Source organism: Mustela lutreola, chromosome 2 (genome assembly GCF_030435805.1).
Source record: "Mustela lutreola isolate mMusLut2 chromosome 2, mMusLut2.pri, whole genome shotgun sequence".
In the NCBI taxonomy this organism is placed as follows: domain Eukaryota; kingdom Metazoa; phylum Chordata; class Mammalia; order Carnivora; family Mustelidae; genus Mustela; species Mustela lutreola.
The window spans coordinates 2290999-2306591 of record NC_081291.1 but is presented as its reverse complement, the minus strand read 5'-3'; the positions used below and the strand labels follow the sequence as shown (position 1 = coordinate 2306591).

At 57.5% G+C, this 15593-nt stretch overlaps 1 protein-coding gene across 3 annotated transcripts in view; it reads right to left on the bottom strand.

Annotated features, from left to right (window-relative positions):
• Positions 1–15593, bottom strand: part of CELF5 (CUGBP Elav-like family member 5) — a 48169-nt gene that overhangs the window by 25764 nt on the left and 6812 nt on the right. For all 3 annotated transcript variants that reach the window (XM_059159439.1, XM_059159436.1, XM_059159435.1), the window contains exon 2: positions 2541–2623. In XM_059159439.1, coding sequence (XP_059015422.1) covers positions 2541–2623 — 83 coding nt within the window. The remainder of the gene's footprint in view (positions 1–2540; positions 2624–15593) is intronic.

Sequence of the window (15593 nt, the reverse complement as noted above, 5' to 3'; positions counted from 1 at the left end):
ATGTCCAAGTCCTAACGCCCCAGAACCTGTGAATGGGACTATATTTGGAACAGATGTCCTTACAGATGTCAGTAAGTCATGGATCTCGAGATGGGGTCATCCTGGATTTCGGGTGAGCCCTAAACCCAGGGACAGTTGTCCTTATAGGAGAAAGGCAGAGGGAGAGCGGAGAGGTATAGACCCATGATGACAGAGGCTGATGCCTCTACGAGCTGGAGAACAAGGATTACAGGAGCTCCCGGAAGCTGGAGAGACGCGGAACAGAGTCCCTCCCAGAAACTCTGGAGGGAGCACGGCCCTGCTGACACCTTGATTTCAGACCTCGGGTCCCGGAATTGAGAGAGCATAAGTCTCTATCGTGCTAAGCCCCCTAGTGTGCGGCCCCCCATTCACTCCTGCCCAGGCACCCTTGCTCCCAAGGCCTCGCAAACCCCAGACCTCTACCTCCACGATCCCTGCCCCAGTCACTTCCCGGGCAACCACATCGCCCTGCTGCCCCTCTGAGCCCTGCTCCCTGCGTGGAGCCGTGTCCCCAAGCACGCTGTCTGAACAGAACCTGCATCCAGAGTCTGAAAATCCCTCTGAGCGTCCCCCTGCTCCTCGGTTCCCTGTAGCTCCATCACTGGATGCCCTCTCGCTGGGCCCCGTGCCGGACACAGAGCAGGTGCTCTGTGCGTGTCTGCTGGATGCACCACTGGGTGCTGACTCAGCCCAGCGTCTGCCCTGGAGGGGCCCCCGATCCCGGCTGCTGATGGAGCCCAGAGCCCATCTTTGTCCCCAACACGGAAGGAGCCGGGGCTCAGGTCAGGGCAAGGGAGGCTGGCTTTGGGTCTCAGAGACTCCCTCAGGAAAATCATGTTAGAGCTGTTAGCACATCTCCGTGAGGGTAGGGATTGTTCTGGACAGAAGGGTCAGAGCTTCCAGCCCAAATCTGATCTCACACACACACACACACGCACGCCCGCACACACACGCACACACAGGTCCAGTGGACGCAGAAGGACTGGGTGCCCGCGCAGGGTCCGCGGTCAGATCCCCGTTCCGCTGTTTGCCAGCCGCCGACCTGGGACAGCACCCACTACAGCACTGGTTTGCTCCTCTGAGTGCCCGACGCCCCCGGGGCCCTGGCGCCTGGAGACCCAGGCCTGCTGAGCGTCCTCCTTGTGTCCTGGGGGGACCCGACTGACCTCTCGACGGCGACGTCAGGAGAGACTCTGAGCCAGGACGGTGCTGCCAACTCACTCCCTAATTCCTGCCCCGGGAGCCCTGAGATAACTCATGCCGGATGTGGGATCATTGTTCAGCAGCAGGAGATAACTAAGAAGATCCACAGAACTCCACTGTCCCCCCTGCCCCCCAAGTGCTAACCTGCCCCCCAGTTCCGGCTTGGTGTGGGGAGATGCTGGCACCACGTCCACGGGAGGGAGAACTGTGAATTCTCAGATGTCACCTCCTCAGTGAAGACTTCCTTGACCGCGTTCTCTACAGTTTCCTCTCTCCACTCCCCCCTGTTATACTCTTCCAGTGCCGAAGATCAGAGAGGTTGAGTCACTGGCTCATGGACACACAGCAAGGATTGCTGGGGACTAAGCAAGGAGTCCACGGATGTGGCCGCCATGGCACTCTACCCCTCTTGTCTCCACTCCACGCCCCCCTCGCCCAAAGAGGGGCACCTTAGTCTTCACTATGAGGCTGAGGCCAACCCCAGGACCATTTTCGGTGCTTTCAGCATCAAGCCATGACCCCTGCCATGACCTCATGTTGCCGGCAGGTGCATCCCGATTACCCAGCTAACCAAACTGCACACGTATTCTCAGCATTTGTGGCTGCAGATGCCACCCAAGCCGCCCCCAAAAGCCTTTGATGCTGAAAAGTCCCTGAGAATCCCAGAGGGAAGTGTGGGCACCCCTAGAGGTCACGGGGTGTCATGGATCTCACTGTGGTTCCTTCAATTTCCATCTTGAGGCACTGCCTGGGCTCAGTTGGTTCAGGGGGACCACCTTCCCTTCACCGGGGACAGGGACCTCCTGCCCTCCGCAGGAAGGCAGGGCTGACAAGGACAGCCAGCAGGGACAGAGCCTGGGCCAGCCCTGTATGACCTGCCCGGTCCCCGCCCTACACTCCCCTACTCTCTTGCTCCCTCTTGCTCCCTCTGCTCTAACCACACAGGCCTCCTTGCGGCTCCTCCAACACTCCAGGCACAGTCCTGCCTCAGGGCCTTTGCACGGCTACTCCATTTGCCTGCTAATGCTTCTTCATCCTTCAGGTCTCAGCACAATGACACTAACGCGCAGGGCCAGGTGCCCTTGTGCTGTGTGCAACCTTCACGACCCCACACAACCACTCTGGTGGGGAGTACCGAGCATAGCATGCAGTAGGCACTCAGTAAATGCTCTCTCTGATGATCGCTTCTGTCTGTCTGCACCTTGTACCTCTTTCTGAGTCCAGAGGCAAGTGGGCTCCGCCGCTGATCCCAGGAAGGGCCTCAGCCTTCCCCAGGCTGAGAGCAGTCCCCCTCCCAGACAGCACCCCGGACTCACCCCGGGCAAGGTCTTCTGTTCGTGCAGGGCAGTCTGAGCTTTGATGGCGGAGTCCCTGGCACAATAGGTGAGAAAGGCACAGCCTGGAAAGGAAAGAAACGGGGGTGTTATGAGAAGGGGATGTGTAGACCCGTGTTCACAGTCACATTGACCCCAAAGGCCAGAAGGTGGAAACACCCCAAATGTCCTTCAGTGGAGGAAGGATAAACACAACCTGTCCTTCTGTCCCCACGCAGGAACACGGTCCAGCCTCAGGAAAGAAGGGACCCTGACCCCTGCCACAACACAGAGGACCTCGAGGACACGGGGCTCAGCGAGAGCAGCCAGACCCAGAAGGACCCGTCCCGCAGGACCCCACTCCCGGGAGGGCCCCAGAGGAGTCCCGTCGCACAGAGAGGAGAGTGTGGGAGCCGGGGCTGGGGAGTCCGTGCTTCGTGGGGACAGAGTCTCCGTGTGGGGACATGGAAAGTTCTGGAGACGGAGGGGGGGAGGTGTTGCAGGACAGTGTGAGTGTGCTTCGTGCCACCGAACTGTGGGACGCCTGGGTGGCTCAGTGGGTTAAGCGTCTGCCTTCGGCTCAGGTCATGGTCTCAGGGACCAGGGATGGAGCCTCACATCAGCTCTCTGCTCAGCGGGGTGCCTGCTTCTCCCGCTCCCTCTCCCCTCTACCCCCACCCCCGCTCACACTCTGTGTCTCAAATAAATAAATAAATAAAATCTTTAAAAAAAAAATCTAAAAAAAATGCCACTGAGCTGTGCAGAGATGGTTAATATGATAAATTTAATGTTATGTGTATCTCACCACGATAAAAAAAAATTGGAAAAGAAGGAAAAATTGGTTAGGATGGTGGATTTTATGTTCTTTTTACTAGAGGTTAAAAATAAAAAAGAGAGCAGCCTACTTTTTGGGGGGGCCGACAGCAGACGTGCAGTCTCCCACCCCACCAAACCGGTGAGATAGGGAAGGGGAGAGACGAGCCCCAGCTGCTGATTACATCGTGGCTGAGGCTAGATGAAGAGCTACTGGGAAGGCGGGGTGAGGTGTGGCGGGGGCAGTGGGACAGCCGCCGCCGCCGCAGGGAGGGGGTGGGCCGGGCACCAGCCGCCCCAAAGCTGCAGATGAGGGGCACCGCGGCTCTGCCGAGACCTGTTTCGTGGCCTCGGATGGCGCCTCTCTTCTCTGGGCCTGCGTAGCCGCCATCCGCGAGGGTGGTCTGAGTGCAGGCCGGGGCCGAGGGGCGGCGAGGGGAGCTAGCGGGAGTGTGGCCCAGTGGCCAAGCGCAGAGCCAGTCAGGAGAGGGCGGGGAGGGCAGGCCAGCCGTGAAGTGGTCCAGAGCCAGGCTGTGTTTGACTGGACGACGTCTTGGGGTGGGGGTGAGTTGGGGGGTGGGTTGTGAAGCGTGAGGCCTGCAGAGACGAGAGACATGGAGAGAGACAGAAGCCAGGAGCGAGAAGTCTCCAGAGACAGGCCGCTGAGATCAAAGGTGTCGGAAAGACGTTTGCTGGAGGCCGGTGGGGGGGGCTCGGGGGGGTGTGCGTGGGATGCAGGCGGGAGTCAGGTCCCCGTGGATGGGCGCAGGGGACCAGGCCTCAGCCCTGGGCTTTGCCTCTAACCTCTGGGGGCCTCATTTTCACCGCGTGTGGAATGAGACCATCGTTGGCCGTTCGGATGCTGTGGGACCCTGTGTCCACCCCGCCCCCCATCTCCCTCCCTCTGCCTGCCCCCCCCGCGGACCCCCTGCGCAGAAGCCCTGGGAACAGCTTTGTGGTGCCCATTCTCGCTCCAGACAGGAGCTAATTAAAGCGTTTCCTTCCTTCTGGGATGCGCTCAGCTCACCGATCCGCCCACAGGCCGGCCGGTTGCTGGGGAGGGGTCTGCCGCAGGCCTGACAGGCTCCCGGGGAGCCCTGGGGACGAGGGCACCAGGCCTAGCAGAGGATGGTTTCTAGCATTTAAAAGACATTTGTTGTGAGCATGTAAAATGGTGCAGCCCCTGTGGGGCTGTTTGGCGGCTCCTCAAAAAAAGTTAAACAGAATTACCATAGGACCCAGCAATTCCACTTCCGGGTCTGTCCCCGAAAGGACTGAAACCAGGGACTCGGAGAGATATCTTGAACAGACACTGCACACACTCACGGCGGCGTTGTTCACAACGGCCGGACGTAGAACAACGCAGTGTCCATCGATGCATGCACCGATGGCAAGATGGGGTCCATTCACACACTGGAATATTATTCTGCCTTAAAAAGCGGGGAATTCTGACCCGTGTCACCACGTGGATGAACCTTGAGGGTGTTATGTTCGGTGTAATAAGCCAGACCCAGAAGGACACATCCCGCAGGACCCCACTCCCAGGAGGTCCCCCAGAGGAGTGCTGTGCACGCAGACACAGAGGAGATGGTGGAACCCGGGGCTGGGGTTAGGGGGTGGGGAGTCCATGATTCGTGGGGACAGAGTGTCCGTCTGGGGAGATGGAAAGTTCTAGAGACAGAGGGTGGGGGTGGCTGCAGGACGGGGGAGTGTGTTTAATGCCACTGAGGTATGCAGTTAAAAATAGTTCGGATGGGGGGAGGGCGGGAGGCGCCTGGGTGGCTCAGTCAGCTAAATGTTCGACTCATCTTGGCTCAGGTCATGATCTCAGGGTCGTGAGACAGAGCCGCCCCCCACACAGGGCTCCTGGCTCAGCGGGGAGTCTGCTTGAGATTCTCTCTCTCCCTCTGTCCCTCCCCCACACCACCCCACTCTCTCTCTCTCTAAAAATCAATAAATCTTTAAAAAATGGTTAAGATGGTAAATTTAGTGTTATGTGTGTTTTACCGCAATACAAAATCATCACTGGGATATATTAAAAACATACCCCCCCCAAAATTGCAGAATACGTTAAGTGTACAATGTAGCAAGTAAATATAAAATCATGTAACCATCTCCCAGGTCAAGGAATAGAACACGGCAGCCACCAGAAACCCCAGTGCCTCACATCCCGTGACAGACCCCTCCATCCCCTAGAGGTGACTGCTAGACTGGCTTTCGTAATAGCCACGCCATCGCTTTTCATTATGGCTCCCGCCCCATGTGGATCACTACTCAGTGCAGCTGAGTATTTCCTGCTTTCGAACTTACGTAAACGGAATCAGAGCGTATGTACACTTTGTGCCTGGCTTCTGCTACTCCACAACAGGTGGCTGTGGGAATCAGGGGTTAATTCCTTTTCATAGCTGTGTAATATTTTCTCCTGTGAATATACTGCAAGTTGGCCATCTGTACTCTTGCGGACTGTCCACCGTTAGAGGCTATCATGAACAAAGCTGCTTTGGGACACTCTTGTACGAGTGCTTTGATGCACAAAGACATATCTGGGAACGGGACTGCAGGTTATAAGGTAGGCTTATGTTTAGCTTTAAAGGATTCCTTTGAACAGTTTTCCAAAGTGGGTTGTACCAAAGAATTCTCCAATCAACGGGTCTGACAATATTAATGCTCATTTTCACCAACGCTTTTAAACGTTAGTCATTACAGTGGGCGTATCACTGTATTTCATTGAGACGTAACATACATTGACATAGTTATTAACAAAGCCGGGCACCTTGGTGCACTGTAGGAATTCTTTATGTGCTGTGTAAATCAAGAATACTTCGTATTCTTTTATGGCTCTATCTGATGCATACACCTTCCCCCAATCTATGGCTGGTCTGTCTACTCTTTGTGTGTGTGTGTGTGTGTGTGTGTCTATTGTCTGAATTTAATCCCCCAAGGTCTTCAGGGAAAGGAGAGGTGCTAAGACAACTAATCTAGGGCCGGAGAGAAATTAGGCAGTGCCGAGAAATTGGACTGCGGGGAGATGTGAGATAGAGACAAAACCCTTCTCCTTGGGCCCATTCTTGCCTGCGAGGCCTCATTTGCAGAACATGGAGTGCGCTGGTCCTGGGAGGCTAGGCCGGGACCCCCAAGCCACCTTCTAGGCCATCTGCCTCTGGGTGCAGAGAATGTTTTCAGCCAGAGAGACGCAAAGACGCAACTGTGTGCCGCTGTCCCCGGTGCTGAAACGCTCGCTTGTTCTCCTGACCCGCTCTCTTCCCCATGTCTCCGTTTCTCCTTTCTAATTGGGGAAAATGTGTGATGTTCACCACTTTCTGGGGAAACACAGCCTTGATTCTCAGTTTCTGTTAGGGCTGAATTGGATCTCCCTCCCCCAAATTCATCTGTTGCTCTCCAAACCCCTCAGGACCTCAGAATGGGACCGTATTTGGAAAACGAGCCATTGCAGATGTAAAGAGTTAAGGTGAGGTCGTAGGTTAGGAGGACCAGCCCCAGTGCCGTAGGACTGTGTCCTTTAAAAAGGAGGACATCTGGGACGCCTGGGTGGCTCAGTTGGTTAAGCAGCTGCTTTCGGCTCAGGTCATGATCCCAGCGTCCTGGGATCGAGTCCCTTGCCGAGCAAGGAGCCTGCTTCTCCCTCTGCCTCTGCCTGCCATTCTGTCTGCCTGTGCTCGCTCTCTCTCCCCCGTCTCTCTCTCTGATAAATAAATAAAATCTTAAAAAAAAAAAAAAAGAGGACATCTGGGCACCGAGACACACATTCAGGGGGAAGCCCATGGGATTATGAAGGCAGAAATCTGGGTAATGTATTCACAAGCCCAGGGACAGTAAGGACCTCCAGGGACAGTAAGGACTTCCAACAAACCACTAGAGGCTGGGAGACACCGGAGCCAGGTTCTCCCTCCATCTCAGAAGGAACCAGCTCAAGCCACACTTTCATCTCAGACTTCTGGCTCCCCGGACGGTGAGCAAACATGATTCTGTTTTTGAAGCCCCCTGGTTTGTGGTACATTTTCTCAGCAGCCCTAGTCAATGAATACCGTCCCCAACCAGTACAGACTTTTACTGGTATTAATAAAGTTCCCGGGCTTCTAATACTAATACACTTGTACTCAGTAATGACTCACTCAGTCCTTATAACAACCCCACAGACTAGCTGCTAGTGTTGTCTTTATTTTACAGATGAGGGTCTGGGGCACAGAGTGGACAAGTGACTTGCCCAGGGTCACACAGGTGGTAAGCGTGTGCTCACTCAGGCTCCACACTGGGGTACACTGCCTGGAGCTTGCATCTTTTAAAAAACTTACCCAGGGCCTAGGGGAAGATCTCAGGTCCCTGACTCACCCCTCCCCAAAAGGAGTTTTAAAATAGTGCCAGGATCAAATGCTGGGTCGAGGGCCATGGACGCCATTTTAATTGTTCAAGGTCTGTTTGCGGCATCCTAGTCCCAGAGAGACCTTTGGAGGGAAGCCACAACCCGACCAAAGCCTACACTGGGTGACCCTCTCATCTCAGTTTCAGTCCTGGCCACCTCTACCCACACATCAGCCTCCCCAATGACAAGGCGACCAGGCTTGGTGTCCAGTAGCCCCTGCCCCTGCTGGCCAAGCCCTGGGGTCCTTCCCAGAATGCTCAGCCCCTGACCGTCCCTTCACACCCACACCCATTTTCCAAGCCTGGACCAGGACGGACCTGGGGTGGGGGGCTGTCAATGCCCACAGATCTGTCTAGGCCCAAAGACAGAGCAGGGACCAAGATGGGGGAATCATTGGGGAACAAGAGTATGTATGTATGAAAGTTTCCTAATAACTACATCTGTGTCATCACAGCTCCCTTGGGAGGCAGGGAGCTCCCTGTCTCTAGAGGTAAGCAGCAGGGGCTCCCCAGAGAGGAAACTTCTTTGCCAGAGAATCCTGAGAGACCTTCCTCATGCTAAGATCCTCTGCTCTCTGGTCTGAGATCTGAGCTTTTGGGATTTCATGACTCAAAGTTGGAATGACGATAATAATAGTCAGTGTCCGCGGAGCACCACATCCTACGGGGCACGTCACCGCTATCAACCCTCAGTCCTCAGACTAGCCCAAGAGAACTGCATTGTTGTGTTTATTATTATTATTATTATTTTAAAGGTTGATTTATTTAGAGAGAGTGAGCACGGGGTGGGGGAGGGGCAGAGGGAGAGAGAATCCCAAGCAGACTTCCTGCTGAGCATGGAGCCCGGCACGGGGCTCGATCCCACAACCCTGAGATCACTACCTGAGCTGAAACCAAGAGTCAGACGCTCAACCGACTGAGCCACCCAGGGGACCCGGTATTTTATTTATGATTATTTCCTTTTTACAGGTAAGGAAACTCAGACAGCAGCCACCAGGGTAACACAGTGATGGGGCCAGAGGCCAGATCAGAAACCCAGAGGACTAACTCCAGTCTGTTCCTCCTCGACCTCTAGCTTCTCCCTCTTATAAAGACTACATATAGTAGTGATGACAATGGCTCCTTCACAGAGCACCAGGACAGGGTGGCCACTCTCCTGGGGCTGGGCTGCACCCCCCTCGCCCCCGCCCCTCCTCGCAGGAACCCGGCAGGGCGGGTTACACACAGTAGTGGGGGGGGCGGGGGGAGCCTTGCCTAAGACGCACAGCAGGAAAGGGCAGAGCTGGAGTTGGAGCCCGGGGCATCTGACATCACGGGTTTCACTCCCATCCACTGCACTGAGAGGCTTTGATCTCCAGGGTGTGCATGTGGAGCGGCAGGGGCTCCCAATTCTGCCACCTTCCCTGAAATTCACTCAAAACCTTGGATACGTTAAGACAAACGTGGCCTTAAGAGCATCGATGAAAAGATAACAGCCGGATCTGCAGGACCCCGTTGCCCAGGGCTCTCCCGCCAGCCCACACTCCTCTATTCAGCCCGAGATGCTGCCTCGGGGGCCGGGGGGCAAAGGTGGCCATGGTCTCTCTGTAGCACCATCTCTGTTCACTCTGGGGACAATGTCCTCATTAACGGGCAGGGGAGGGCACAGGGGTGTGTGCTGGGAAGATCTGGGACCAGCCTGGAGGAGCGACTGGAGCACAGGCCAGAGGCTAGAGGTCAGGGGAGGCGAAGACTGAGCGGCCTTGGAAGCCTTGGAGGCAGAGAGGAAAGATGGGTGGGACACTCCGAGGGGGTCTCCGGGGGGCGAGGGGCTGGGGGTGGAGGTAAGGCAGAAGGCCGGGGCCATCCCTGGGAGGGTGCCGCAGATTGTATGGTGGCCCTCCAGGAAAGACAGCATACGTCCCAGACCCTGTGCGTGGGACCTCATTTGGAAAAAGGGACTGAGTCCATGTAATTAGAGATCCTGAGATGAGATCCATCCTGGATAACAAGGTGGACCCCAGATCCGATGACAGATGTCCTTGTAAGAGACAAGAGGAGACACAGAGAGAGGAGACACCACGTGAAGACAGAGGCACAGATGGAGGGACGCGGCCACAAGCCAAGGGAAGCTGGAGCCTCTGGAAGCTGAAGGAGGCAGGAAGAGCTGTCCCCCGGAGCCTCAGGAGGGAGCACAGCCCCTTGATCTCGGACTCCTGGCCTCAAGGACTGGGCGAGAAGTCCGCTGTTTCAAGCCAAGTTTGTGGTCATTTGTGACCGACGCCCCAGGAGGCTCACAGAGATGGAGACCCAGTAGGAAGAGCAGTTTGGAAGAAAGATGCAGAATCTGGTTTGGGTCCTCAGACCCAACTGGGGGCTTGGGGGACATCAGGGGAAGGACCGGCCCCCCCAGGACTGGCTAAAAGTCCCCCAAATGGCCCAGCAAGGCAGTACCCACAGAGCAGAGCCAAGCCCTGGGTCAGACCCCACGGCCTCAGGTGAAACCCCCCTTCTAAACTGGTGGGTGTCTCTATCCCGCGTTACAGATGCAGCAAACCCAGATCAGAGAGGCTTAGCAATCTTCCTGAGGTCACACAGCAAGTCACAAACTAGGCCTAGAACTGAATCCAACCTAGGGGTAGGCAAAGGGCTTCTGAGGTCTCAGAAAATCCCAGAGTGAGGGGGACTACTTGAGTGGCCTCAACAAAAAGTGTTTTTAAAGTTTTTCCCTTCTTAGTAGTCACGGTGGTTATTTTCATGCCTAAGTGTAGGATTTCTGTCACTTTTGGGGAGCCGGGCAGGTCTGGGAACTGGCCACGTCCCCTGGCACCCGGCGCTCGGGCTCTCAGCCACCGCCCTGGAGCTCGCCACGTCCTGGTTCGCACACCCCTCTGTCCCCATTCTTCCTCCTCCACCCCCGCAGCCCAGCCCCAGGGTCCCTTCCAGAGGTGGGGGTCAGGCACCCCTGCAGCTCTCCCCAGCCTGTGTGGGTCTCTAACTGCCCATCAGGAGTTACTGTCCCACTGGATTCGGAGTCCCTGAGCTGAGCGTGGGAACCAGGTGAGCCGCCACCGACGTGTCCCCAGGGCCCAGCCCTGGGCCCAGCATGCTGTGTGCTCAGCAGAATTTGGCTACAGCTCACGGCCTCCATGCTGATCGAGCACCCATCCACGCCCTCCTGGACCTGCGGGCGGGGGGGGCGGGGGGGGGCCCTCCGCACCCGGCTCCCTGAGGGCACCACTGCCGCCCTCCGCCCCACAACCGGCCCTCCTCCCGGGGGCCACCAGAGGGCGCCTGTGAGCACCTCCTCGGCCCACCGCCCTCCAGGGTTCCTACCTTCCTGGGGTACAAGCCCAAGTACTCCCCATACAGTCCCTAAGGCCCCCACATGACCTGCTTTGTCCCCTCCCTCTCCTCCCCTCCTTCCTCTCTCCCCCTAGCCCGCTCTGCCCAGACACACACACCGCCTCTGCTCCTCCGACACACCAGGCCCTCCTGCCCCAGGACCTTTGTACGGGCTATTCCAGAACGCACTCTGCCAGATCTCTGCACAGTTCATTCCCTTCCTTCAGATCTTGCCTCAAATGTCAGCTCCTTAGTGAGGCCTCCTTTGAGCGTCCTGTGTAAGGTTACGGCCCTCCATCGCCCCCTCCCCAGCTGTATTTTTCCTCATCACCATCTGCACGACGCATGCAGGTGTCCCTCACTATCCAGAAGTTGAGCGTTCCTGCAAAACCTCCCGACAGCCTAAATGCCGTACAGCAAGGAAGCAACCACCATTAATTTACACGGAAAACTTCTTGAACATTCCCAGACTCAAAAAATAACCTCTTAGGTTTTTCAGATACTTCAGGACACATCTCGCTAATGGATGCACAGAATGACGAGACAACGCACAGATGCTCACACAATTCGGAGCCCTGGAGACTGATGCATGGATGCCCAGCGTGGTCCTAGGGAAGGAGCCGGTGGGGCGGAGTTCGCTGCCGGGGTAGGGGAGAGGGGAGCATAGCCTCTGGGACAGCTCCCTGCAAAACCAGTGCATAAAAACAAAAATCCCCTTCAGGTTTCCTTCGGTTACCAAAAAGAGGTACTCACAGAGGCCTTTTGTAGGTTTTTACACGTTTGATTCGGGGGCTGGTGGGGGGGTACTTAGATATCACCCGGCACACAGTAGGTGCTCAATGGACACTTGTTGGCTGAATGCTTGCATTTTCAAGCTGACCTGCTGATATCAAGGCACCTCTTTGAGGGCAGGGACATTTGATTGCTTTCATCCCTCCCCTTTCTTAACATGCGTGGCACGGACTTATTCCACATTTCCTGAGCACCTATTATGCACCAGCTGTACAGCGGAAACAGACGGCGGAGACTCCCTAGCTCGCTGCTGATCACCAGCATCTCCTGCTTCCCTCGCCAGCAAGGACGCGACCACAGCTAGTTGTGTGAACCCTCCTCCCAAATCCCTTGGGCCCCCAAGCCCCTGCCCCCCAGGTGCCCCATGTTCTTGGTCTTTAACCTTGGCTCTGTGATCTAGCCTGGCCCAGGGCTGCTTTCCGCCGTGTGCTCTTGGGTCACTTCTCTGAGGCTCCACTAAGATCTACAGAAGACACTCCCCTGTGCTGTGGGGCCGCCTGCCACCAGCCACCTGCCCCTGGATGACCTCTCTGCTCCCCTCCATCCTCTCAGCCCTGGGCTGTCCCCACTTGCTGAGGAGCGGGGCTGACAAGCTCCCTCCCGCACCCCTCCCCCTCCCCTCAGTACAAACTCATGGGCTCAGGCTCCTGGACCCCTCCGGCCAGTGCACCAGCTCAGGGGGCACCTCCCCGCTCCCTGCCTGGACTCCTTAGCTGCCACTGCTGATTCCTCCTGTGCCCCAGACTTACACAGTGGGGCTTTCCAGGCCTCGACAGGACACGCACCCCCAGCCTCCTGCCCGCAGCCGTCTGGATTTCTCTCACAGACTGTCCCCACTGCTCCGCCACGGGGCCCTCCGTCTGTACACCCCCCCCACCTGTCCGTCCATCCATCCGCCAGCCATCCATTTTCCCACCTGCTATGTTCCAGGCACAGTTCTAGGCCCGGGGGACATAGCGGTGAACACAAAAGGCAAAAAACCTCTGTCCTAATGGAGTTTGCAAAAAAAGTCCCCTAATGGACTCTCGGGGTGGGGGTGGGGTGGAGAAAGACAAAATCACGTAAGAAGCAAAACCTATGATCTGCGTTATGTCAGAAGTCTCCATTTTCACAGGGGAAAGAGGAAGGCAGGGAGGCAGGGCTTGGAGTGGGGACGGTGGCTGTGCTTATAAATCACGTCTGCAGGGAGGCGGCCCCCAGAAGGGGAGGGTTGAAGGGCGAGAGGAAGGCGGATGCGAGTATCTGGGGGGAGGAGGCTTCGTCGAGGAGGTGACCTCTGAGCCCCGACCTAGAGGAAGAGACAGAGGAGCCCTGCAGAGCTTTGGGAGGACAGCATCCCGGTGACAGGAATGGCTCATGCAAAGGCCCTGGGGCAGGACTGGCTTGGTGCGTTGGACAAAAGGCAAGGAGGCCTGTGTGTCTGGAGCAGAGTGGGAGAGAGGGAGGCGGGGAGGGCAGGGAGGGGCAGGGCAGGCCATGCAGGGTCTTGGGGGCTGCAGAGAGGATTCGGGTCACTCTGGAGCAGGGCCATCCCTGACACTGTGGGGGCGCTGAGCAGCATCCCTGGTCCCCACCCACTGGAGGCCGGGAGCACCACCAGTTGTGACAACCACAGACGTCCCGAGCATCACCCAGTGTCCCCCGGGGGCACCCCTGGCTCAGGTGAGAACCACTTTGCTAGATTCCTTCCTCTTCCTCACCTCCCCCACCAAGAGCTGATGATTTGACCCTTTAACTATGTCTCCCCGGGACCTTCAGGTCAAAGCCAAGATTGCCGGCCTCTGCAGAACTTCCCCCCCCCGGATCCACTTGTAACTCCCCAGACACGCAGCCTCCAGGCCTCAGGTGCCCAACCCTGGAATCCCAGCCCCTCCCCCACAGCCCTGCTCTCCCCACATCACTGTAGAATACACACAGCATAACTTCACCGTCTTAACCATGTCTAAGCGCACACTCCCCTGGTCCTGCGACCACCCCCACCCTCCAGCTCCAGAACCTTCCATCTCCTCCCACGGAGACTCTGTCCCCACAAAGCACGGACACACCACCCCTGCCCCAGCCCCGGCCCCCACCCGCCCCTCCTCTCTGTCTGTGTGGACGGGACTCCTCTGGGGCCCTCCTGGGAGTGGGGTCCTGCGGGACGGGTCCTTCTGGGTCTGGTTCCTTTCCTTGAGTCCCATGTCCTCGGGGTCCCTCCGCGTCATGGCAGGGGTGAGGGTCTCCCCCTTCCTAAGGCTGACCGTGTTCCCGCGTGGGGACGACCGCACCACGTGTATCGGTTCGTCCATCGGCGGACACGGGCTGTTCTGCACGTTTGGCCGCCGTGAGCTGTGCTGGGAACACCCGTGGCAAACAGCTCTCGGAGACCTTCAGTCCTTCTGGGTCTGTGCGAGCTGTCGGCTCCTACGGCAGCGGGTGTCCGTGTTTTGAGGAACTGCCAGACCGTCTTCCCCAGCACCGCCCCAGCGCGTGTCCCCAGCCGTGCGTGAGGGCTCTGGTCTCTCCACACCCTGGCGGTCACCCCTGTCTGCTCTGTTTTCGGACAGCTGTCCCGGGGGGCGGGCTGGTGCCTCCTTGGGCGGCTGGCACGCGTTCCCGCAGCACCTTCAACCCCAGCTCGTCCGCTCCGCCCGCCCCCCGCACACACCACCACCCCTTAGGGCCCGCGCAGGCGTCTGTCCAACTCCCGGAGCCGTGGGCGCCCCGCGGACACAGAGCGGGGAGGTCGGGGGTGAAGAGAGGAGCCCGCAGCCCTGACCGTGCGACCGTGCGTGGCCTCGGGGCGGTCTCCTCCCCTCCCTGGGCCTCCATCTCCCCCTTTGGTGAGGCTGCTCTGGGCCCCCCCCCCAGCTGCCATGGGGGTCCCTCACCCGCTCCTTCCCCCGCGCAGAGCGACAAGGACGCAGTCTCCCAGCTTTCCCACGCTTACCCTGACCGCGCCACCGGGCAGTCCACCACCCTCAGGAGGCCCTCAGCGGGGCTGGGGCAACACGACAAGGCTGGTGGAAAGCTCTCTCTGCTCGCCAAGACCCTCTGTGCCTTAGCTACCCCATCTGGAAAATGCAGATTCTGAGCTCCCTAAGGGGCCCCATCTTTTCCCTGCTCACCGCCTTCAAGGGCTCCCACCTCACTCAGGGTAAAACCCACCATCCGAGCGTCCACAGGCCCACGGTCCCTCCCAGTGCAACTGGCCCTGCCCCCTCCTCCCTCCCTCCCCTCAGGCTCTGCTCCAGCCACATGGGCCTTCTCGCTTCTCCTCCTGACAGGGCATACTCATTCTGACCTCAGGGCCTTTGCATGTGCTGTTTCTGGTCCTGGAATGCCTTTCCCTTGGCTTCAGAACCACAGCTTCCTCATCTGTCATTCAGATGAGAGGCAAGAGAGGCAAAGTTCGCTGTCCCCTCCAACACACATCCTACTTGATGGCCTTCGTGGCAGCGCAGTCCAATCTGAACCTCACTGATTGGCTTCCGCATTTGTTATCAGTCCCTCCTCTGCCTGGGATTGCTTTGCATCCCCAGAGCCCAGTGCAGTGCCTGACGCACAACAGAGACTTGACAGACGATCGTTGACCATACGACCGCCTGGCCCTGTGTGGAGGACCCCTACAATGCGAAGGACATTACTCAGAGTCATTATACTAATCACATGATACAGGCAAGCTCGGGTCTCTACAACCTAGTCTGGAAGACAGCTGTCAACATTCCTTCTCTTTTACAAACAAGGAAGCTGCGGCTCACAAAAGGT